A 24,945-nucleotide genomic window follows, 5' to 3' on the forward strand; every position below is an offset into this window, starting at 1 on the left:
GTACAGTTTTCCTTGCCTGCCTCCTTAGGCAATGCTCTGCTGTACTCCCTTGGCACTGTGTGCAGATATGTGCCTGGAGCAGCACCTCTCTCTAGCCCCCATCCAAACTGAATTATTCTATTTTTAATATGCTGTGGGTTGAGAAACCCAAGGAATAAGCCTTCTTTCTTCCTTCCTTCCTTCCTTCCTTCCTTCCTTCCTTCCTTCCTTCCTTCCTTCCTTTCTTTCTTTCTTTCTTTCTTTCTTTCTTTCTTTCTTTCTTTCTTTCTTTCTTCATTTAATAGTAGGATCTCCCCTGTGATGAAAATACATAAGACTTTGATGGGCAGATTCTGCTACTTCTCTGTCAGCTGCAAAATTCTCCTTCCTTAACACTTATAATCCTAATACTTGAAGTTTCTAATAAAGTGACAAAAGAATGGTTCTGAACTCTACATGTGATTTCTGTAGAATAATTGATAGCAATCATTTATTGCTTTTGTACTTCTTGAACAGAAGCAAAGATGCAGTAGCATCAAGGGTAACTGAGGGGTTCACAGTGCAGACCAGAGATACCTCTTGAGCATCTTTTCCCACTGTTTGTCTGATCCCCACTCTCCCCTAAATCCTACACTCCATCCAGAAAGCTTCACACAATTAAAGAAGGGTGGAGGGGAAACCAGATGGCTTTGCACCCCGTTGGGCCGTCCTTTCCTCTGCCTGAATCAAGCTTTCCCATCCAGATCCACCTGCAGTCTCCTATTCATTCTTTAAATCCTCCTAAAAAACGGTGCCCCTGGGCTTTCTCCAGCTTCCCCAGTGACCCTAGCTCCCTTCCCAATGCCCCGTTATATAGACCTTCATTATAGCAATTACAGTACGATAATGATTTGCTTAAACTCTGAGCTCTTCATTTTGTGTTCCCAATGTTTATTATAGCCATATTGCCGCAGAGGGGCCACACCTGGGGGGGCAAAACTCATCCCACATACCATTCAACAAGAGCCAGCCTGATAAAGTGAGCTTTTGCAATTCCTTTTCCCAGAGGGTACGCATTTTTCTACTTTGCACCAGACCCTTTTGCCATTGGAAGCGTGAATATAATATATGGCAGTATATGGCAATAAATAAATAAATAAATAAATAAATAAATAAATAAATAAATGTTTTTGGGACAAAAAATAATTATCATTTATTGAACACTTACCACGGCCAAGCCCATACATGCCTGGTTGTATTCAGCACTACAATAGCCCATGATGGAAGTATTAGTATCCCACTCCTTTGGAGTCTTCAAGTAATGGATATTGCTGCCAAATGTAGTATCTCCTACCAGGACTGGCATTCTCCAGACCCTGAAGTTAGAATGGGTAATGAGTAAGCATGTTATTAAATGATATTTCCTGGCACTGTGCTATGTGATGCAAATGCATTTTCTCACAAGCAGAACACAATTGTTATGTGAATGGTATGTCCAAACAAGGTGAAAAAGCTCTTCCCCTTGAACAAGGACAGTAGCAGGAAGAATGGAGGAGAAGTGATGGAAATGCACAAGTAAGGAATGGCGGATGATTGCCAAGTTTCTGCTGGACGCCGAGGGAAAAAATTCTTCTCTAAGCACAAGAAATATTTTTCTTTTCAGCTTTGAAGTGACAATCAGTTACAGTGACAGACTCACCTGGTGTTTCCTATGGAAATAACAGTGAACCTGGTTGGCTGTGTCAGTGAACATGAATAGGAAAGACGGGGTGTGGGGGAGAAGGGAGGAAGGGAGAGGGAGAGAGTGTTCCTAAATGGAAGTGTTAGGGTTTTTGAAGGTGTTTTTATTCCCTTGAAGGGTGTGTGTGTGTGTGTGTGTGTGTGTGTGTGTGTGTGTGTGTGTGTTTTCATGGCTTTTATCTGTGCACTCTAAAATCTTAGAGGAATTCAGATCCTGCCACGTAAAAATCTGCACTTTTATCAGCTACTATGTGAAGTGTAGCAAGCAATGTTCAATTTTTCTTTCCCCCAAAAATGAACTACTGAGAAATCCCTGGGCCATGCATATCTCTCACACTGGAACTACGATGTCTTCCCCTCACGACCGCTACCTGTCTTAGAAAATACAATCCACTAGCATATAGCATATGAAGTGCACCTCAAAGGAAATGTGTAGATGGAAGGCTCAGTGTGGGGTGAACCAAAGCGCCCCAGACAAAAACACCTCTCCACTCCCCTGCCACACCACCTGACTCCTAGTGAGAATTCTAACACCCCCTGTGACTCCATTCTGCTAAAACGGGGCTTCTCCTCACTCAGGTGGGATAAATCAGCTTACAGCTACCCTGCTGGCCTCATGGGATCGTATCACCTTCAACATAAGTGTGTAGACCAACTAGTGAAGACTGACATAAGGGAGTACCACAAAGGAGAAGAGACTTAGGGAAGCTGCAGAAGAACTGTCATTCCTGAGAATGAAGAAATAAAACTGAGCAGTGATGTGGTCCTTGCAAATGAACATTATACTTCGTACTACTATAAAGCATTCACTGTTATCAGAGCCCCTAGTGGACCCGTCACCGAAATTGCTTGAACAATTTGAAAAGAATAAAGCAGCAGAGATGTATTTGCAGAAATAAAGTATAAAATTCCACAGAAATTAATTTGCCTGGAGAAGTCCTCAACAATGCTTACCATAACCGTGACCATATCCTGAAAACAGAGTAGAATGAATACTTGGAATCTTTGCAGTCACAGGAAAGGCAGTGTAACATAGTGGTGAAGAGCTCAACTCTGGAGCTAACTGCTTGGGGATGAAACTTGGCCCATGAATCATAGAGCAAATGGCCAACTTCTCTGTACTTCAATTTGCTTATATATAAAGTGTAGACACAATTTGAAGCCACTATATAGGAGATGATGATATGTGGAAAGCACTTAGAATGGGAATCCATGTAAATCACTTATAAGAGTACCTGCCATGGGGTGCCTGAGTGGATCACTCAGTTCTGCATCTGACTTTGACTCAAGTCATGATCTTGCAGTCTGTGAGTTCAAGCCCCATATCAGTCTCTGTTCTAGCAGCTCAGCACCTAAAGCCTGCATCAAATTCTGTGCCTCCCTCTCTCTCTGTCCCGCCCCCATTCAGCACTCTGTCTCTCTCTCAAAGATAAACATTAAAAATTTTTTTAAAGAAATACCTGCCATGTAGGTTAGCATTTAACAAATGTTAGTTTTTAAAAATGCTGACCTGTCAATAGAGTATGTGACACTTGATCTCAGGGTTGTGAATTCGAGCCCCACATTGGATGTAGAAATTATTTAAAAAAAAAATAAAAGTAAAACTTGTTTAAAATGCTATTAGGATTACCAAGTCCCTGCTCGCAGTTTTGCTCCATGCATTGTGGAAGTGTGGGGGCCCAGTGTGGGGCACTTTGGGAAGTATAAAAGAAAACTTTAAGACAAGATCCTATTCCTTGCAGAGTTAGGCTGAAGATGAAACAGAAAACTAACATTAATAAGGCAATTAGAGAACTCATAAGTCCCAAACTGGATGGCTCTGGGTGATGAAAGGTAGAGGACTATAATAGTCAGAGAATAAGCCTAACCAGGTAGATATACAATTAAAGTTCATTAAAGATAACTAATATGAAATTTCATTCAGGTTAGGATATTACCAGCTATTTAGTCAAACTCCAGATTTTGGAGAAAAAAATATAAGAAAAAAAAGAACCGTCTCAATTATGAGTGTATATAGAAAATGCTAAAATAGGAAGGAAAAAAAAATAATTCATGTAACTTGACCTTAAATGAGGTTTCAGAATTTGTGAGTGATAGCAATGAAAGAAACCTCAGAGATCAGCTGGTCTAAGCACTATGTTTTACAGATGGAGAACACCCAGAGATGTGAGGCGACTTGCCCAAGTCACCCTGGAAACCCAGGTATCATTTTGCTCAGTCTGATTCGTGACTCCCTGTAGGTGTTTGCTGGCTTCTCTGGATCCTGAAAGGCGTTCTTCTTGTCTAATATCAATCAGCTGGTTGAACTCCCATCTATGAGTCCTATAGCTTTTCCTGCCCATGCTCACTGCTGTTCCTACCTGGCCAGTTGTATGCTAACAGCTACATTTTGCAGGCTTAGCCCTATAGTCATTGACAGGAACCTTAGAGTTGTAGCAAATAGCTATCAAAAGAAAGGGAAGGAAAGGAGGGAAGGAGAGAGGGGGAAAGAGGGAAAGAGAGAAAGAAAGAACATTAACAAGAAAATGAAGAAATTAGCAGTGTGACCAGCATCTGATCCATGGAACTATTCTGATCCCCGTTCTTTTATCTAACACATGAGAATGTAAAAATAATTTCAGTGTGTCCCATTGATTAGAATATCATGAAAATGAGTAAAGTTGTGAACAAAGGTTTTTGGTTTTCTTAGTTTTGTTTTCAGATCCTATGGGTTGTTGTATAAACCATAGTATATTGTGGTTTAATGATGAAATGTTGGACAATTTTAGAATTATGAAGCAATTAATTTGAATCATCATTAGCTTGCAATTTCCTATGGAGTCAACCACACAAAAAAATTTCCTATGGAGTCTTTTTCACAAATTGAGAAAGAAAATAACACATTGTCAGGATGCTTTACTGAATTTTGCCATCTCTCGCACTAGTTGCAAAATTAGGATCTGTTTCAGTGCAGACCAGATTTCTAAGGGATCATGAGAGGACTTGTCACACAGAAGGGCATAGTAACCATTAAATAAATAAATATACTAATTGATAAAGTGAATAATGAAAATTATAAATTTATTAATAAATAAAGTAAAAAATATCAATGAATAAGTGGCTTGCTAGCTGACAGTAGCATGAAGATTCCATTGGCTACAGTGAAATTGAAAACCATTTCAATTCTTTCCATCAACTATAGCTATGACCCAGTGACCAGACTGTTTCAAGTGTGTAATGCAGGGTGGACTGTGGATGAAACTCAGCTGTAATAGAAAAGTGCAACAGCACCATCTTTGGTGTTTGACTCTTTGGTACTGTCATTCTGCCAATTTGAGGTCATGTCCACATTCATGCTGGAATACTTTGAATCTCAGCAAATATATTCATACTAAACCTAGCTCCAAAACCCTGTATCTAGAATGATAACCTCCCTGCCCCAACCACAAGAAGGAAGGAAGGAAGGAAGGAAGGAAGGAAGGAAGGAAGGAAGGAAGGGAGGGAGGGAGGGAGGGAGGGAGGGAGGGAGGGAGGAAAGGAGGGTAGGTGGGTGGGAGGAGCAAGTTTGATGGTCTCCAGGCCATTTAGAGAATACCTGTCGATAGTAATAGATGATGGCTGAAATCAGTCTCCTTTTTCCATTGATTAAAGTAGTGGTGCTACAATATTCATGAGCTACTCAGGAAAAATACTCCAGCCAGTTATTTCACTGTGCCTCTGGGTGTGATGCTCTGAAGTGTAAATATATTATTTTCATAGCTTATTATTATCTCATAGCTGTAGGTTTTAATGTAAAAGTAATTGAAGTTTATACTTTTGTGACAAATAATCCCTCTCGGAAAAGTTAGTCTTCAAGCAGATAATTTGATAGTGAAAAACCAAAACTTAATTTCTCAGTTGTAGGATGTATCCATGTTTTCTTTTAAGATAAATTGTGTTTTTGGCTAACTGATTTAAAATGTAGCTTTTTCATGAAAGGCTTACATTGTAATGGAGTAATTAGGAGAGTTTAGGGGGTATTGGCGGGGGAAGCAGGTAAGACACATCATTGGGACTAATTATAAATTAAGAATAAATGATTGCTGGTGAAAATGTCAATTAGTACAGATCATTTTGAAAGCAATTTGGCAATCTGTCAAATTTTCAACTATCTGTCATTTTTAACTCAATAATTCAACTTCTATAAATCTATGCTAAGGAAAAAATTTGAAACAAAATAAGTTATAGTCATTGCAACATAAAGTACTTAAAAATGGAAAACTACGGAAGTGTATGAAAATGTAGGAATGTGTAAGCCAACTGTAGTAGATCCACTTAATGAAATACTAAGTTGTCATTGTGTTTATGAGATACATTGGTTTGTAGTCTTCACTTCTTTTGATGTCTTTTCTAATTTTTGTTTCTGAGTAATGGTGGCCTCACAGAATGAGTTCTACCTTTTGGAAGAGTCTGTGAAGAATTAGCATTTATTCTTTTTTAAATGTTTCATAGAATTCACTAGTTAATCCCTCTGGGCCTGGGCTTTTCTTTATGGACAATTTTTTTTAAATTACTAATTCAATCTCTTTATTTGTTATAAATCTATTCAGAGTTCTTTTTATTCTTGGGTTAGTTTTGGTAGTTTGTGTGTTTCTGGAAATTAGTCTGTTTCATTTAAGTTATCCACTTGTTGGTATACAGTTGTTATAGTATTCCCTTATAGTTCTTTTTATTTCCTTATAATTCTTTTATTCCCTTATAATTCTTAAAGGTCAGTAATAATATCTCTTTCATTCTGATTTTAGGAATGATTCTTCTCTCTTTTTTTTCTTAGCCAGTCTAACTAATGGCTTATCAATTTTGTTAATTTTTCAAAGAACCAAGTTTTAGTTTTGTTGATTTTGGTGGGAGATTTTTTTTTGCTTGAGTTCATTAATTTCTACTCCAATCTTTATTATTGCCTTTTTCTACTTGCTTTAGGTTTAGTTTGGCCTTTTTTTCTCAGTGTCTTTAGGTGGAAGATTGATTATTGATTTGAGATCTCTTTTAATGTAAGCATTTAATAGCTATAAATTTCCCACTAAGTACTGCTTTAGCTGCATCCCATAAATTTTCATATCTTGTCTTTTTATTCTCATTCATTTAAAAGTATTTTCTGGGGCATCTGGGTAGCTCAGTCAGTTAAGCGTCCGACTCCTGATTTCAGCTCAGGTCATGATGGTTCATGAAATCAAGGCCCACATAGGGCTCTGCGCTGATGCCTCAGAGCCTGCATGGGTTTCTCTCCCTCCTCTCTCTCTGCCCCTCTCCCATTCTCTCTCTCTCAAATAAACATTTAAAAAAATAAAAATAAAAATATTTTCTAGTTCCCTTGTAATTTCTTTCTTGATCTATTGGCTAGTTAGGAGAGTGCTGTATTGTTTTGTTTTAATTTTCACATGTTTTGGGATTTCCTAAATTTGTTTTTGTTATTAATTCCTAATGTCTTTCCATTGTTATACATTCATTAAAGCTGATCCTTCCAAAGACTCCCTAATGATTTAGGAAATTGCTTCTGTCCTCATTAAAATAATTGGCTTCCATTTAGTGAGCTTTACCAAGTGTCAGGCAGTATGATAAGAGCTTATCACATTATCGCATTTAAATACTCACAACTGAGACCCAGAGATTAAATAGCATTTCTAAGGTGATACAACTAAATTTCAAAACACTTTCCCATAAGACTTTACTATATGTTACAGTAGAAAATAAAAACAAATCAATTTAAAATTCGATAGACCGTATGATACAACTAAAGTTAAAGAGAATAATTTGTTCAAAAACAAAGAAACAATAATGTTAAAAGCGATTTGTTTCTTGTAATGAGACAATTTTTTTCTCTATTCCTCTATAACTTTTTTCTCTATTTCCTTTTAATTTTCCCTAAAGAAGACTTACTTTATTTGTTGGTAGACAAAGTATTTTTAACAAACTAGCCAGTTAGTTAGGAAAAGGAATAAAACTTAATTAGGAAAAATTAGTTAGAAAAAGAAAATTAAATGGTAAATTTTATTGAAGGTATTAATACTACTAAAATCCTTTAAAATTTCTATTTGTTCAATTATGGACCATAGAGCTGAAAATGTGATACTCTGCAAAACTGCATGTGAGTGAATAGGTGAACCACCACATTTTCATTACTAGTAATAAATAGCAAATAAAAGTAAATCAAATTATAAAGCAGAGAATTATGAAATGAAATTCATGAGAAAAACAAATTCTGAGAGATAATAACTGCAGAGAAATGCAATAAATTCAATTATCACTCATTTGACTATGGTTTTATCCTTCCCTTACTTCTTCCTCTTGTCTCCAGGTGTTTGTTATCCCTCCTCCTCCTCCTCCTTCTCCTCCCTCTCTTTTTTGCCGGAAGTTTCTCCCCCATATTACCAATGGAAGTCATCACTCACAACTCTGGGCCATACATTCATTTGCTGAATATTTACTGAGCATCTACTATGTGCTAGATCCTGGAGATACAGAAATGAAAGTGATATGGTACCTGCTCTAAGATCATAATGTAGGAGGAGAGAAATATATAAAAATGAGTGGCATTCACTGTGACCTCCTTGGTAGGACATCAGAGCATAACCATAAGGTACATCCAGTTATTAATGAGAAGGGCAAAGGGGAAAGTATTCCCATAACTACCACCTGAGTGAAGATATAGATGATATATCTATATATATTTAAGAGAGGAGCCTAGGTTAAAAAGATATTTTGGGGGGCGCCTGGGTGGCTTAGTGGGTTAAGCGTCCGACTTTCGCTTAGGTCATGATCTCGCGGTTCGTGGGTTCGAGCCCCGCGTCGGGCTCTGTGCTGACTGCCAGCTCAGAGCCTGGAGCCTGTTTCAGTCTGTGACTCCCTCTCTCTCTGACCCTCCCCTGCTCACGCTGTCTCTCTCTCTCTCTCCTAGAAATAAAAAAAAAAAAAAAAAAACCTTAAAAAAAAAAATAAAAAGATATTTTGGGTAAGTATCATGGTTCTGGTTCTAACCATGATAAAGATGGATAAGAAAGTTCATCCTTCCTCAACCACTGATTCGATTTCTATCACCATAGTTTAGTTTGCCTGTTGTAGAACTTCTTATCATTGAAGTCATACATAAGTACTCTTTTGTGTCTGCCTTCTATCATTCGGCATAATGCTTTTGAGATTCATTGATATTGTTGCTTTTTATTGGTGAAGTATTTCAATCTTCTTTATTGCTGAGTAGCAATAACAATATATTGTGTGTATCAGTATACTATGGTTTATGATTTCACCTGTTGATGGACATTCGGGTTGTTTCTTGTTTGGGGTCAACATAAATAGTCTTGTACATGCCTTTTATGGACATATGTTTTTCTCTTGAGTAAATATCTAAAGGGTGAATTTCTGAATTATAGGTTAGCTATATGATTAACTTTATAAGAAACTGCCAAACTGTTTTTCAAAGTGGCTAAACCAGTTTACATTCCCACCAACAATTTTTAAGGGAGTTCTAATTGTTTCAAATCCTTACCAACACTTAGTTTGGTTAGTATTTTCAGTATTATCCACTCCAGTGGGTATGAGATGGTATCCTGCTTTGGCTTTAATTTGCTTTGCTCTGATGACTCAAGATGTTTTTCATATGTTTTGGACCATTTGTATATCTTATCTTAAGTATCCAATCAAGTCTTTTGCCCATTTTTTAATTGGATGTTTTTTTCTTTTTATTCTTTAATTGTAGGAGTTTTTAATTATTCTGAATAAAAATCCTTTGTCAGGTATATGTATTATAAATATGTTTTCCCCATTTGTGGATTGTCTTTTCACTTTCTTAATGACCTCTTTTGAATAGCAAGAAGTTGTTAACTATGATGAAATCTAATTTACCAATTTTTTCATTTATCATGTGTGCCTTTATGTTCCATCCAAGGAATTTTTCCCTATCTCAGATTACAAATATATTCTATATTTTCTTCTAAAAATTTTATAATTTAAGCTTTTAGAATTAGGTCTGTAATTCATCTCTAGAAAATTTTGGTGTATGGCATGTTATGAATCAAAGTTCATTATTCCATATAAATACGTGGAAAGAATATAATTATGAACCTCTTATACCTATTACTCAGCTTCAACAATTCATAAATCATGGACAGTCTTGTACATATTCTCATGTGTATGAGATATGTATGTGTGTGTATATATATATATATATATATATATATCGGTATATTTGTAAACTACAATCCTTTTTGTTGTTGTTATGATGCAAAATTTAATCCAGAACTACACTTCCTTAATGTCCTTTAATCTATAATGGTTCCTTAGCTTTATATGTTTTTCAAGACATTAACATTTTAAGAGGATGCCTCTTAATTTTAATTTTTCTGATTATTTCTTCATGGTCAGTTTCCTCTAATGCATTTTTGGCAGGAATCCTACATCAGTGATATTGTATACATGGTGTCAGGTTATCTCACTTTTTGGTGATGCTGTTTGATCATTTGGCTAAGGTGATATCTGCCAGGTAACTTTACCAGAAAGATACCTTTACTCACCTTTTTAATAATTAAATACCTGTGAGGAGATAAATATCCTGTTCCTCAACAAATTTTCAATCAATAGTCAACCATGGATGATTCTTGCCTGAATCAATTATTATTATTATGGTGGCTGAAAAACAGTGATTTTCTCACTTTATCATTCTTTCTATAGTTGTCATTCTACTATAGCAAAAAACTTTCTCTTCCTTCTCATTTTTGATTACTTAATTTAGGTATTTTTGGTAATCTGCCTGGACTCATGAATTTCTTTTTTAAAATAATGTGCTATACTCCATTACTGTTTATTATTCATTTTAATATTCAAATTGTCTAGACTTCACTGCTGTGATCCTTTTAAACTGGCTTTGGTGTCCTTTTGACACCATCGTTAGTTTTAGTTTTTTTTAAGCTCTGTATTGATTTTGTGTTTATGTTTAGTACCTCTTACTTTCCAGTCCAACAAAGTTTCAGACTCACCTTATACTTTCCCTGCTGATGGAATGAGCCATTTCTTCAAAAAAGAAAAAAATAGTTCCTTTTTTGTGGAAACAAAAAATTCCTTATTTAGGAAACAAAATCTGAGCACCAAGTATGCTTTTTGCTCCTGGAGTATCATTACATCTAGGCTCCTTTAATGGACAGAGAGGAAATAAAGTCTTTTGGAAAATCATAAGTTAGGATGCCTTTAATTACTATTTACCATCATAAGATTCTTCCTCTCCTTCTTCCATCCTACAGTTGTAGCTCACTCTTCTTTTGCAGTGACGACCCAACTTCCCAACAACATCCATGTGTTTACTCACTGGCTCATTACCTCATTATTCACATACCAAATGGTTTCAGAATTCAACTAACAATAAACCTGCTACATGAAGTTAAAGATTTCTTTATAATTCTATCTTTAGAATATATTATGAGGGTACTGACAATATCATGTTCCTCTCATATTTTCTGAAGCAAATGCAATGTGTCAAAGCATTTCAACTGTAAATATATCAATATGGCATGACCACAATGCCATTATCACACATAAAACTTAACAATTACTGAATAAATATTCTGTCTTTTTTCAGGTCTCAAATTGACTCATAAATACAATATTGTTTTTTGTTGTTTTGTTCTGTTTTAAACTTAGTTTGTTATGCTGGAAGTGAAATCTATTATAATTGATTGATCCATTCTAAGTCTCTTCTGATTTATATGTTTTCCTTCCATTATTTTTTTGTTTTCTTTCAGTTTTTATATTTAAGAAACCAAGCCATTTGTCTCATAGAGTTTGCTTCAGATTTTCCTGATAGTATAATTTATCATGTTTCTCTGTCTCTTTATTTCTATAAACTGGCAGTTGGATGAAAGGTTGAATTATATTCAGATTCACTGGGGAGAAAAGGGTTTTGTTTTCTTTTTTCCTGAGAATAGAGGTTTATAAAAATATTCTGTAGTAATATTTTGCTCTCCCATTAGGAATCATATATTATCTGATTGTCCTTTATTTGTATGTGATATTACCAGCTATTGATGCTCAATGCCTAGATCCATTAATTCATTAGGATTGCAAATGGAACTCTTTTTGAATTGGACAATGTTATAGACACACATATGTATGCATAAATCCATATAGACACATTTCTGGGAACAGAAGTATCTTAAGCCAACTCTTATCCTTCCTTTAACCACCTCTTTGTTTCATTTGTACTTGTTCTTGAACCTCTCTTGTTATATACAGTTCCCTTTTCTGTACAAAAACAAGATATATATGTAATGCAAAGTGATGGCCCAAATTTATAATAACAGCTTTCCAAGGGAATGTAGTTATCTTAGAGGAGGGGAGACCAGAATGAATTAAGAGGAAAGAAGCATTTATAAAAGATAAAGAGGCCACAAAAATTGTGTATCTGGGTTCCGCATAAATTTAAATCTGAATTCTTCCTGGGAAACATCCATATCAGAAAGGTGACATTTTAGAACTAGGAAACATTTGAGATTTGAAAAATTAGAACAGGAAGTGAAAAGAGAAACTGAAACATGCCCCTAGTTTTAAAGTTTCCTGGATGAAAACAATAAAAAATACATCAATTCACCCATGTGTCTGTAAGAACGTGGGATTCAATTGGAAGAAGGAGCAATTTGGGTGTTTTGGGTTTTTTTCCTTTCTTTCTTTCAGCAATGCCATTACTACTTAGGGTCATGCTGGGTAGTTTCATACCACCTGACCTAACAACTTAGAGACTTTTGAGTGACAGTGATAACATGCTGACTCCTTGTATGGGTGTTCTAATGTCTGTCACAACATGAAAGGTATTCATTTATCAGAAGAACAGAAGAATCAGATAAACAAAGCATGTGTATCTGATTGATTGCAAGGGTTGGGGAGGGTGTTTTCCTCTCATTCAATTCAAGATAAAAAATATTCACTCCAAATAAAATTTCAAATATGCTGTGTTTGTTTCCTCCCATTCCATGATGTAGGGTTTGGGGAGAGGTTCCTTTTTTCTAATGGCTTCATTGAGATACAACTCACATAGTATACAATTCACCCACTTAAAGTGTACAATTCAGTGTTTTTTAGTATATTCATAGGGTTATGCAACCATCACCACAGTCTAATTTTAGAATATTTCATCTCTCCTAAAACTAACACCATACTCACCAGCTGTCACTACCAACTTTCTGTATACCCTGTATACCCCATCCCCAACCCTAACCAACCACAAATCTACTTTGTCTCTATAGATTTGTCTGTCATGGACACTCATCTTTTAACTGCCATTCATAGCTTGTCCCACTGAAATTCTTTTTTTATTTCATTTTCTTATATTTCATAAGAACAAGAACAATTGAACAGAGTACTCAAAAATATGAATGAGTATTAAAAAAAAAAAAAAACCCTGTAGCAGAATAGCCCACAAAAATAGTGTTGGATCCAATAGCACCTGATGGCTTAAACAAATAATCGCCAAGCAGTGTGAACCTATAGGAATGATGACAAACTAAAGTATCATGAAAGTCAAATGCTAATAATCTTAAATATCAATTTGAAACCAGCTTGAGTTGCAGAAGCTTCTCTTGCTCATAATGAACTGCAATACTGGCAACCAGTAATACTTGCAAATTCAAATCCTGACTTTACCTCTCATTGACTATATGACTCTGGACAAGTAACAGAAGATTTATAAACTTAATTTTCCTCCTCTGTAACATGAGAATAATGATGATACCAATCTCATGAAGTTAGTGTGGAGATTAACACATGCAGAGCTTTTAGAACAACCCTGGTTGTATGCTCAATGGAGCATAATAAGTGCTCCATAAATTGTAGTTGTTGTATCACTTTTGTTCATAAAAACCCAATACTTCAGGTCAAATTTCAAAATGGAATTCTTAGATATGCCAGATTGCCACTTACCACATGTGATTGGTATTTTCAAAGTCTCTGTTCAAAAAGGTTTCCTGCCATGAAAACATTAGATCGAGATTTAAGATACTGCAATGTAGAGGAAAACATAGCATTGACCAACTATGATTTACAGAGATGCAAACCAGCATTCAGTTGCTTTAGAGCCCTGTGTTCTATAAATAGTAAAGGTGCTAATTTATTATTCTCACTTAACATTCATGTAACAGAATTTATTTTTTTAAATTAAAAAAATTTTTAACAGAAACAAAAGCTTATATAATGGCACTATACATGTCTAATAAAATATAAGGACTAGTGTTAGAGCATTATAAACCACATATATAACCTCCTATATTTGAAATTTTAACTAAGACTCTAAATGTGTGACTTTTAAGTCTGTGAATTTGAATGGAAATTGTGATTTGGTTTTGTGTCCATAAATGTAAGGCAGATTAACCACCAATGACTCTAATACCTTCTCGTTAATTCCAATACAAAATAACGTTGGGTAATAAGACTAGTGCATTAGATAATTTTATTTTTCAGGAATTATTATGTATTTTCTGTTTTTTTAAGATATGGTGCTAAATATTATTATATTCCAATCGGGTGACTCATGATACACATTTTCATACTTGGGAAATGTAAACACATTACAGTCCTTGCTTTGAAAAGAGAAAAGACTAAATCACAGACAACATATTTTCATTTTCCTTTCACCCCATGAGACAAGCTAAATGAAGTGGTTTGCATGTGGCCCCATTTTGGCCCTCAGATACCTCCACACTGTCCATCTGTGTCTACATTTTAGCCCCAGGCTTTACTTCTTTGGGCATTGTTTCATATTTGCATGAACGTCTGTAAAATCTTTTTTTTTTTTGCATGACAAGTCATCCATGATGTTGAAGTTAAATGTCTAACATACCTTGCAATATCACATGTCATTAATTCTTACATAATTTTTTTCTTTTATTTTCAGTTACTGAAGTTTAAATATGCTTGAAATGTAAAAGTGGCATGAAACTGGAGTGATGCAAGAATATTTAATGTTCCTTTAAGGACTTGTCATTTTTTAGCTGGGAAAATTTGGGGGAAAGCTCCCAGCTAGTCTTTGGACACAAATCCTTTGGACACAAATTATGGCAAAACTATATGGAACCTAAGTGCTGTCAGCAGAGTAATAAATTCTGAAGCAATACATCTTTTTACCCTGGGAATATATTGACATATTAAGTATAAAATATGTTCCCTAATTTCAAAGTTCTTAAGTATTTGATTTATTGTTTTTCTTGAAGCTTTCTTAATGGAACATAAAATTAAGCTCCACTGATTTTGGTGAAGTTCCTACCATACCCAAAAAAGTTACAAATTCCTGAATGAGAGTGCCAAAATTTTATCACTTTAATGTTTCCTAAGTAATCATGACTACCAAAATGGATATTTGAGAGTGCATGAGTATACAAATAAAATGAGTTATTTCTAAATTTGACTATTTAGTCAAGCTTCAGACCCATAAGGGCACCCAACTGATTCCCACCAATGGGCCAAAATACATACATCCAAACAAGTACTTCCCCTTGCAAGTAGTCACCCTGTTGACCTCACATTTATTACCACCAACTGCCATTGCTAAAACTATTCTAGAATACCCCTTGCCAGATTACCTTCATAGTCTTTGGCACATTCCTTTTAATACCTACGTGGTAACAAATCTTGCCCTTTGGAGAGTGACTCTCAGAGACAGTCCAATAAGGATGGTAATCAAGCTGGTGAAACATATTTTTAAATGATATGTGAATATGAAATTACAAAGACTCGCATAGCCTATAACTTGTAAAATGACTGTGAACACATTTCCCAAAGAAGAACCCCACAATGCATTTACATAACAGCAAGAGTGGGAATAAATGAAATTTTTCTTAAGGAGTCTTCTAGGCAAGCAAATAAATAATTTCTAATAGCTTTATTATATTATGTGTATCTGTATTACTTTAAATTCAACGTCATTAACCAAATGAAGTGGTTTACATTTTTAAGAAGAGTCCTTCTTACTGTATTTTTTATCATGTCAGAATATAGATGAATGACCATTATTCCTCCCTTTCCTGAGTGAATATCAAGTTAATATTTTCCAATATCAGATTTTGGTTGACAGTGTCCTAGCTGTCACCAACTAGCTCTGTGATATCAGCAAGGGACTCAGCTTTGCTGTGCCTCTGGCCCCCTGCCTACAAAATGAGGGCGTGGAGCTCTGTGTCTTTAAAATCTCTTTTGAGAAAATAATTATCGTATATCTATGTGTGACACTATAATTATCTTATATCATAAATCCACACACTTGTCTGTGTGTTTTAAATTAAATCCAAGCTGAAGTAACTCAAATGCAACTTCTTAAAAATGATATCCAGGCACTGATGTGTCTAGTATCTCTAAGAAAGTCTTTTCTCCCTGAAAGTAATGATGGTGATAAAGATCTCATTTGTATAGCACTTTAGTTTACCCTGCCTTACTTAAGTGTCACATCCTAAGAGCTACTATCATTATCCTCATTATGCAGATGAAGAAGATACTGAGGTCTAGAAAGATTCAGTTACCTGTCTAAGGTGATGGACTAGCCCATTGCAGAGCCAAAACAGAGGCTCCTGGTCTTCTGCTTCCAAGTTAAGGCTCTTTTCCTCCATCATCTTTTAGCTGCAGCCAGTCTTTTCATTAGGAGACAGGTTTTCCAAAGTGTCATCATTCAGAATTTACACTCCTTGAAAATAAAATCTACCTGTAGAGACACCTCTTTCGACTATTCCCTTGCGTCACTACAGCTCTCTCTGCTTTTACAAACTAGTTGTTTTGTCAGCATGAGTGTGACAACAATTAGACGTCCCCTGTTTTTGCCCCATGCCTTTTCTCCTTCACAGTCATTCAATGACAAGCGTAAAAAGAGCTTCATCTTTTCACGAAAGTTCCCATTCTACAAGAACAAGGAGCAGAGTGAGCAGGAAACCAGTGATCCTGAACGTAAGTAGATTCTCGAAGAGAATGTCACATGCAACACAAGAGAAAACAATTCTTCACGGGCAACACGCGTGATGTAGGCTCCCCCCACGCCACACACCTAGGCAAACAAACACGGCAGGCAGGCAGGTCAGGGCTTACTACTGTGACCAGTGTTTGGCTGCAGTCTGGATCCTTCCCTTCATGTGGCTCTTCTTTGCAGAATGCATGGGTGAGGGACTTCAGGAAGCTGGGGCTTGGCTTCCAACCAGAATTTTTCTGTGACCAGGGCTGAGTCTGCTTTGCCTCTTCTATCATACAGCTCTTGAGAGCTTGAGACAAATTCTTTTCTGAACAGAAATATCAGATTCCATTGCCACATGTATGTTTTGGAATTCTAGTTCATTGGGAGTGATTAAATTCTCTCTATTGATTACTAGCACCATGTTTATGCTCTCCCTCCCAGCCAATGTTAAACACTTACCAAGCAGCGAGCTTGTCTTGGTGAATACTAAATCTAAGAATTTGTCTTGGAACCTGGAGTGGACCATTGCTCTAAGTGGCACATTTCTGTGGCAACATGAACAGTGGACAAAAATGGCTTTTGGCGAATCTTCCTCTTTTTTATAACGGTCTTCTGATTTTTTTTTAACTTACAATCTTTTGAGTTGCTTTACAAATCTTTGAGTCTCAGCCCAGGGAGTTTGGGGTGAAAGTTGTTTCGAAAGAAGAGAGAGTGGGATCCAGATTGCTTAGGCAACACGGTCTGTCATGGTAGTATCCATTTCAACTCCACTGACTTCTTCCTTCCTCTTCCGTGGCTGTTCTTCCTCTCTCATTGCTCTCTCTGGGGACTTCCATGCAGGACATCCCCGGATTAGGTGACGACGGTTATGGAACAAAGACTCTGAGTAAGTTCCCAGGAATGGTCACTGTAACTTTTCTTTTCTTTTCCTTTCCTTTTGAGTTTGGCTTTTGTTCCTTTTCTTGAGGGCCTTTCACTCCTAGCATGCACAAGATACGAGTTTTATGTTACCTAGCTGTGAATGCTCCTCCAGAGTAATTTCAACCGTTTTGTTCTGCATGTCAGCATTGAAAAGCAAAGTGTGTCAGGCACTGTAACTTCTGTTGCAGTTCACACCTTCCCTTTCTGACCGTGTGATGTGGCCAACATGGTCCTGATGCCAAGGATGGCATCCCTTGCTCTACCGCCTAACACCTCCCAGAGAGCAAGAAGCCATGTTGAAAGAAAGGGCAAGCTAAATGTTTAGAACAAGAAAGCAGAAATTTACTTTATGTCCTTTCTTCTGCCTTTTTACCTAGAAATATTTGATGACCTGGCCAACTTCCATGATTAGGGTGTCCTTTGCTCTTAGTAAAAGAGCTGTTTTATTGTCAAAGGGAACATGCATTCTCAAAAAATAAACATTAAGCTATTTGATCTTCCAAGGGTAATTCTTTGCTGTTAACTACGGTTGATTTTTTTCCCCAACTTGCAGTGATCCTGCTTGGCATGTTGGTATGATAAAGTTTTAGATATGTATTAATATGTTTTTCTATCGGTAATTTATTAGCTGTATTATGTCATCAGGACTTCATTCTATAGTATAGAGTGCAAACTAAAGTATATTAAACCTTTAAATTTTCTAGTTATTAATGCCTTAGTCTGTGTCTCATTGCACTGAGCAGTAAAAAAAAATAATAATCCTATGTTAATCTATGCTATGATTTTTCTCTCTTTAATACTAACCCCATTGTATAAGCACCAATGAATAAGAACAGTATTGTGTCTTTTGCAACTGTATCACATGTTCATTTTTTGGTTGATTTTGTTTTGTTTTAATTTAACAGCTATGGGCAATATTTTTAGAAGCTATTCATTTCATTTGTATTAAACAAAATAGCTTTGAGCTGGACTTTGTTTTCAAGAGCTGTTTCTATAACCCTGTGTGATGATATGCTTCCTCCTTCAGATTGTTAATTTGGAATCTTTTTTTTAGATATATATAGAGAAAACAAAATCTGATCAAGAGAAACTACTGATTCTTTTTGAAAGATGAAAACTTTATCTTTGAGTCTCTACATGGAATGTGTCATGAAATTTTTCTTGAATTAGTGGCTAAAGTTCATACATTGATTTCAACATTATCTGGATAGCATCCAGTACCACCAGTTTCTAGATTTTCAACTGGGGCCGATGGGGGAGAAGAAGCATTTTAATACATTGTTAATAAATGAACATCACTAAAAAGTAGTTGCTATTAGAATGTCAAAAATATGTGATGACCCTTTAAATCCAGAATGTGTAAATGTTTGTTTACTCTTTAAAAACTGAACAGATTTCACTAGGTAAAGTTATTTGCCACTTAATGCTATTGTTAGCCATAATTTGCACTTTAGTTGGATTATATTTTCAATTTCTCTTTACGTACAAAGTGGAAAAATTCTGTTATACAAAGTCTTGATACTAAGAGAGATTGGCTAAGTAAAACACTGCATAGATAGTATAGCTTCATCCTTAGATATTTTACAAGCAAAAAATAAAAGACCAAAAGCCCTGTCATCCCAATTCAAGGTACTTGAGATAATCATGTACATGAAGATGTACCATTGTTGGGTGTGTACCTTGACGTTTTTTCAATAACGGAAAACAAATTCACACTTCTTTCCCTAGTGCCCCTTTGCACTTGTGTGCCTAAATTAGCAATGTAGTGCTGGTCATACACACACCAACACAAAGAGAAGTAAGGCATGTGATTTTGTGATTTTTAACCCATGTTTTGGTTTTCCTTAGTTTCATTCTCTAAAACTAATCCTTCTAGGATGTATTAATTAACTTGATTGTGAGAATCCTTTCACAATGTATGTGTGTATCCCATCATCACATTGCGCACTTTAAATGTATTACAATTTATCTGTCAATTACACCTCAATAAAGCTAAAAAAAAAAAAAAAGCAAGAACAATCCATCCAATTGGTGAAAATCTATAACACCAAATACATTTTAAAGCACTCTTTTAGGGGCGCCTGGGTGGCTCAGTCGGTTAAGTGTCTGACTTCACTTGGGTCACGATCTCACGGTTCGTAAGTTTGAGCCCCGCGTCAGGCTCTGTGCTGACAGCTAGCTCAGAGCCTGGAGCCTGCTTCAGATTCTGTATCTCCCTCTCTCTCTGACCCTCCCCTGATCATGCTGTCTCTCTCTCTCAGAAATAAATAAACATTAAAAAATATATATCTTTAAAGCACGTTTTTACTGTGAGAGAATAATGTTCTATATTATTTCCTTTTCAAAAAATGTCCAACAGTTGCCACATTTTTTAAATTTTTTATTTATTTCTGAGAGAGAAAGAGAGATATCATAAGCAGGGGAGGGTCAGAGAGAGAGGGAGACACAGAATCCAAAGACAGACTCCAGGCTCTGAGCTAGCTGTCAGCACAGAGCCCGACGTGGGGCTCAAACCCACGACCTGCGAGAACATGACCTGAGCCGAAGTTGGACGCTTAACCGACTGAGCCACATAGGCGTCCCCAGTTACCACTTTTAAAAAGCCTGATGAGCATCAGAAGTCAGTCACATATTCTTCATTTAATTAACCTGATATACAAAGAACTTGATAACTTAATGAATATTTATCTTCTATAACTTAATACAGAATACAAATGATATGATTTTTGGAAATAAGCTCTAAATCTGACATTTACATACCTGTTATATCAGCTAACCTCTGGGGTTTTTAAAAAAAAAATTTTAATGTTTATTTTTGAGAGAGAAACAGACAGAGACGGAGCATGAGCAGGGCAGAGATAGAGAAGAAGACACAGAATCCAAAGCAGGCTCCAGGCTCCAAGCTGTCAGCACAGAGCCTGATCCTGAGCTCGAACCCGCAGACTATGAGATCATGACTTGAACCAAAGTTGGACACTTAACTTACTGAGCCAACCAGGTCCCTAACCTGTGTTTTTATGAAAAACAAAAACTAAAAACAATTTAAAGTATCAGTGTACAAGCGAGTTATTTAACATGAATTAAAAGCATATTTCATGCCAGGACCTGTGTTTGGTATCAGACCATTGATCCCCTGCCTGTTTCATTCCTCCAGAACCTAATAGCTATCCAAGCAAGAGTCTTTAAAATAAAATCAAGAAGATATTGAACTGAGTCTTAAAGCCATTTTTCAGTGACTCATTTCTTCCTCCAAGATTTTCTCCTCACTCACTGAAGCAGGAAAAATCTTCAACAGTCCCTTTTCATCCTGAGAATTAGTTTATGAAGCATCTACATAGAAATAAATTTCAAGGGATTCCAGGGATCAGTTGGCAATCTGAAATACAATATTCCTGCAAAATACCTAAAGGCTAAAATAGAGAAACAAAAAGCTTGTAAGATAAGTGTCTACACGCCAGAAGCTTCTGAACTCAAGAGTCAGGAAACGGTCCAACTGAGACACATTGACCTTTGTAACAGGAAGCTGGAAAATCAGGCCCATATGAATAGGGCTAACGTATTTATAAAAAGAAAAGTGCTTAGATGGACATTATGCATTTTTTGTAATTAAAGATACTTTCCTGTTTACTAAAAAGAAGCCATAGCAATCAAGTAGCCGCTTCCTGTGAAATGGAGATAAAGTTTTCATCTTTGGTATCTTATCGGAGTTTTCTTAATGCTGTCTCTTCTGCAGCCTCTCCCTTGCCTTCCGCTTACACTTGTAGTAGCCATGCATGAATGTATTCCTTCGCGTTCTGGCTGCTCTCCAATGCTTGGTATTTCTTTAATTTGCTGTGCTGTTCTTGCAGAACATGTTTCTTCTAATGCCAGCGATAGCGAAAGTAGCTACCGTAAGTTATTGCTTTGGTTTGTGGTTCTTTTCTTTGCAATTGCTCCATTGCCTGTGGTGGTCATTTCAGATTTTTGCTGTTGTGTTCCAGTTGCTGCCCTTTATCATCCTCATCCAAAGCAAATGGCTTGAAATGAAATCGTCTTTTGATGTGGAAAGATACAAAAGACACTAGGGCCATCTGTGGACTCTTTTGTGATCTGTGCAGGCAGTAGCAGTCTTTCTAATAAACAATTCCAGCCTCGGTTGGCTGTGGCCTGCTGATGCACTTCTGGGGGGGAGGAGGGGCGAGGGGAGTTCAACCTGGTGGACTTTGACCTTCTACCCCCTAAAATAATTAAAACTCCCTGCAGGAGGGATGAAAAGTCATCAAGGTTTGATTCTCCTTCTCATTTTGCCTTTTTCTTTCTTTCTGGCTCCCCTGTGCAAGAGAAAGCTTGAGAAATTACTGTGTTCCTTTTTAATTGAGTGTGAACTTTTATATCTCTTCTCTCCCTGACTACTATTTTAAGGTAAAGACTGATAGATCTAACTTTATTTTCTTGATGGTTGGGAAGCGATGAAAAAGTTTCATCCTCTAATGTTGAAGGAACTCACTTTTTTTTAAGTTAGCAAATCTTGGATCAGAAAGCTTAACTTTCTGAAAAGGTAGGTAACTAAAAATTATCTCTGGTCTTTTTCTAGTCACCTCAAGCCATTTGCTTAGTGTATAAAAATATTCACCAAACACCAAGCAATCCCTATGATGCATTCTTGTGGTTTCTTACCACCTCTTCCCGGTTTTTGGTGACTAACATAGGTACATATTATTACTGGGATCCTCACAACTTCTATAATATTTATTTCTCCTCCTTCATAAAATGGGCTTACTCAAAAGCAATTACTGAGGATATTAAAAAACTACAGGCCCAATACAAATGATCCACAGCAACCAAGACAGAAATTGGTTGGGTTTCCCCCCTTGAATGGTGTATTAATTAAAATTGAAAGACTTTTTATTTTTGTTCTTCCATGACAGCATGGTATTTAATAAAACCATGCCTCTTTTTTTGTGGTAGAGTGCCCCCTGGTATTCAAGGAATATGACAAATTCAATGTGGATTTTGAGAAAGCCTTCGTAGAATCAGATTGGTAGCAAAAGAAGAAAAGTGGCAGATGGAGGGAGGGGCCAGTGGAGGAGGATGAAACATAATGCAGACGAAATGAAAACAGATACCCTTAATCAATTAAATAACATTAGAACCACTAATTTTCTTCCAATTCCAAGATGTCCAATGACAAGTCTTATTGGTGAAAGGAGTCAAAGGGTTCTTGTTCTCAAGATGATCCTTAACGTTTTTCCATTCTTCCCACTCTTGAAATTTTACGATTTTCCCAAATTGGCGAAACACTTGCCTCCCCCTTCCCTTCATTTTATTTTCAAACAAAAAGAAACGAGGCCAAGAAGTGACCAAAAATTGCCTTCCTGACACATGAGGCACCCTCAATTTAGTATAAGGAAAAATATAAATTATGTATTGGATTTCACGGGACCAATGGCCCTAGTTCATCTGATAATCAGTTTTAAGTATTGTACTTCCATTCTGTACTCACAGGTATAGATAGGGGAAACATCATACCTTCTCCTTTCAATTCTTTTTGTAGAAAGTAGATATAAGAACTATGCTTTTCTCTGGAAATCCTTCTTAGAGTATTTTAGGGACCCCTCTTTTCTCTTTCAGGGGTAGGAATATTCTTCCCAGAATTATTTACTTAGAAAAATTGGTCCAAGGCTTTCAGCTGCTTCACAAGCTTTTGGTAGTGATGGTCTAAGATCACATCAATAAGTCTTCATTATCAAATAGTAGGTGCACATAAATATTTACTGAGTGAATAAAAGAAGCACTTGCAAGCAGCTTGAATAATCTATGAGAAGAGAGGAGAATTAGAACTGGACTCTATGACAGTATGAGAGCAAATGTGGAGTCCAACAATCTATGTTGGTTTGGGTCTCATCTGAGGTTACAGATCAGCCACTCAGATTGCTTTCTTCACAAACAAATGAAAGTAATAACAGCCTTTGTTGTAGCTTAGAGGGAAAAAAACATGTCTTTCTCCAAGATGGAAATATGAGGAATTATAGAGGGTTGTTCATTTATTCATTCAGCATCTACCATATGTTATGCTCTCTTCAAAGGCACTATGAGAGCCAGTATGAATCTCAACCAACTCTAGAACTCAGCACGCAAATAAACAACAACAAAATGCACAAAGTGCAACAACTTCTAGGGTGAAAGTCTGGCTGCATTTTTCTATTGAATTCCTGAGGTTTGCTGTAATTTTGACTAACTTACACTTGATGAATAGTAGTATAAACAAATACTAGAAAGACCCTTTTCTACTGATGTCCAGGTATTATTTTTTACTGTTAGAACCATTCTGTGTCCACTCCGGGACACAGTGGCTTTAAAAAATGGTTAGTGGTCAAAAAACAAAGTCCCAGACCAGGATGTCTCATAGCCCCAGAAGCTCCATTCACACTGCATCCTGGAATTACATGTCGTGGTAGCCTTAAGTGAAGCCTCATATATTTCCCGAGATATACACACACACATGCACACACACGCACACAAACCTCAGTGTCTAATAAACAGCTCAGACCTTTCCTGCACCATCTCAAGCATTATTTTAAAAAAAGAGAATTTTTCAAAGTCCAACTGTACTGAGCACTAGCTATAATGCAGTTAATTACACCGCACCTTGTGAAATTCTGCAAAAGACCCCCTTGAAACTCTCTTAATTAGGACTAATTCCAGATTTCTCTCTGCCAGCAAAGTAGTACAGTGCAGGCTTCTATCTGTTGTGGTTTTTGTATCTTAGCTTTCAAACATCCTTGTATTAGAATGCAATAAAGACCATGTAGGCATAATGAAGACTGTAAGTCTCTACAGCTGAGACCTGCCTTCCTCAAAGCTCATAAAGTTCTTTATGTCATCATGGGTACAGGAGAACTGATGATTATCTTTCTAACCTATTGGTGTTGATTAGTTAAGCAGGATTTTCAAAACACAAGCCTTGAAAAAATGATCTGAGTGGAACTGAGTGCTGATATGAGGAGACCCAAAACTTTTCCACTGGAATTTATCAAAATAATGCCAATATTCTTCTCCTTTCTCCACTCTGCTCAAGGATTGCCCTTATATTTCCTCTAGTTCTTTGGCCTTTATAAAGCAATTTTTATTATCTATTTTTTATTTGATTTCTGCAATAAAATGGTGAGACATGTCTTGTATTACCAGTCCATTTTTCAGATGAGGAAGCTAAAGCTTCAAGAGGCAGCATAATATGATAGCATTAAAAGACCTATGAAGAGATTTTACTTCTGAATTCCATTTGTTGTCACTCTGCCATATAGTTTGTAATCCAAGCCTCTTTATGTTTTATCCAGTACATTTCAACTATTCCATACCACCTACCAAATTAACACCAGCAGAAACATTTATATAGCATTAACTGTGCACTAAGCCTGGTTTTCTAT

The 24,945-nt window shown here is 36.4% G+C and overlaps 1 protein-coding gene across 10 annotated transcripts in view; it reads left to right on the forward strand.

The window, feature by feature from the left end:
• Positions 1 to 24,945, forward strand: part of DLG2 (discs large MAGUK scaffold protein 2) — a 1,380,463-nt gene that overhangs the window by 1,332,471 nt on the left and 23,047 nt on the right. For 4 of the 10 annotated variants that reach the window (XM_039231799.1, XM_039231801.1, XM_039231805.1 and 1 more), the window contains one exon: positions 16,518 to 16,617. In XM_039231799.1, coding sequence (XP_039087730.1) covers positions 16,518 to 16,617 — 100 coding nt within the window. Of the gene's footprint in view, positions 1 to 16,517; positions 16,618 to 17,458; positions 17,505 to 21,387; positions 21,430 to 24,945 lie in introns of all 10 variants that reach the window. The other 6 variants (XM_039231806.1, XM_039231808.1, XM_039231800.1 and 3 more) reach the window with 2 other exon arrangements.

This window comes from Hyaena hyaena, unplaced genomic scaffold (genome assembly GCF_003009895.1).
Source record: "Hyaena hyaena isolate Hyena2069 unplaced genomic scaffold, ASM300989v1 scaffold_59, whole genome shotgun sequence".
In the NCBI taxonomy this organism is placed as follows: domain Eukaryota; kingdom Metazoa; phylum Chordata; class Mammalia; order Carnivora; family Hyaenidae; genus Hyaena; species Hyaena hyaena.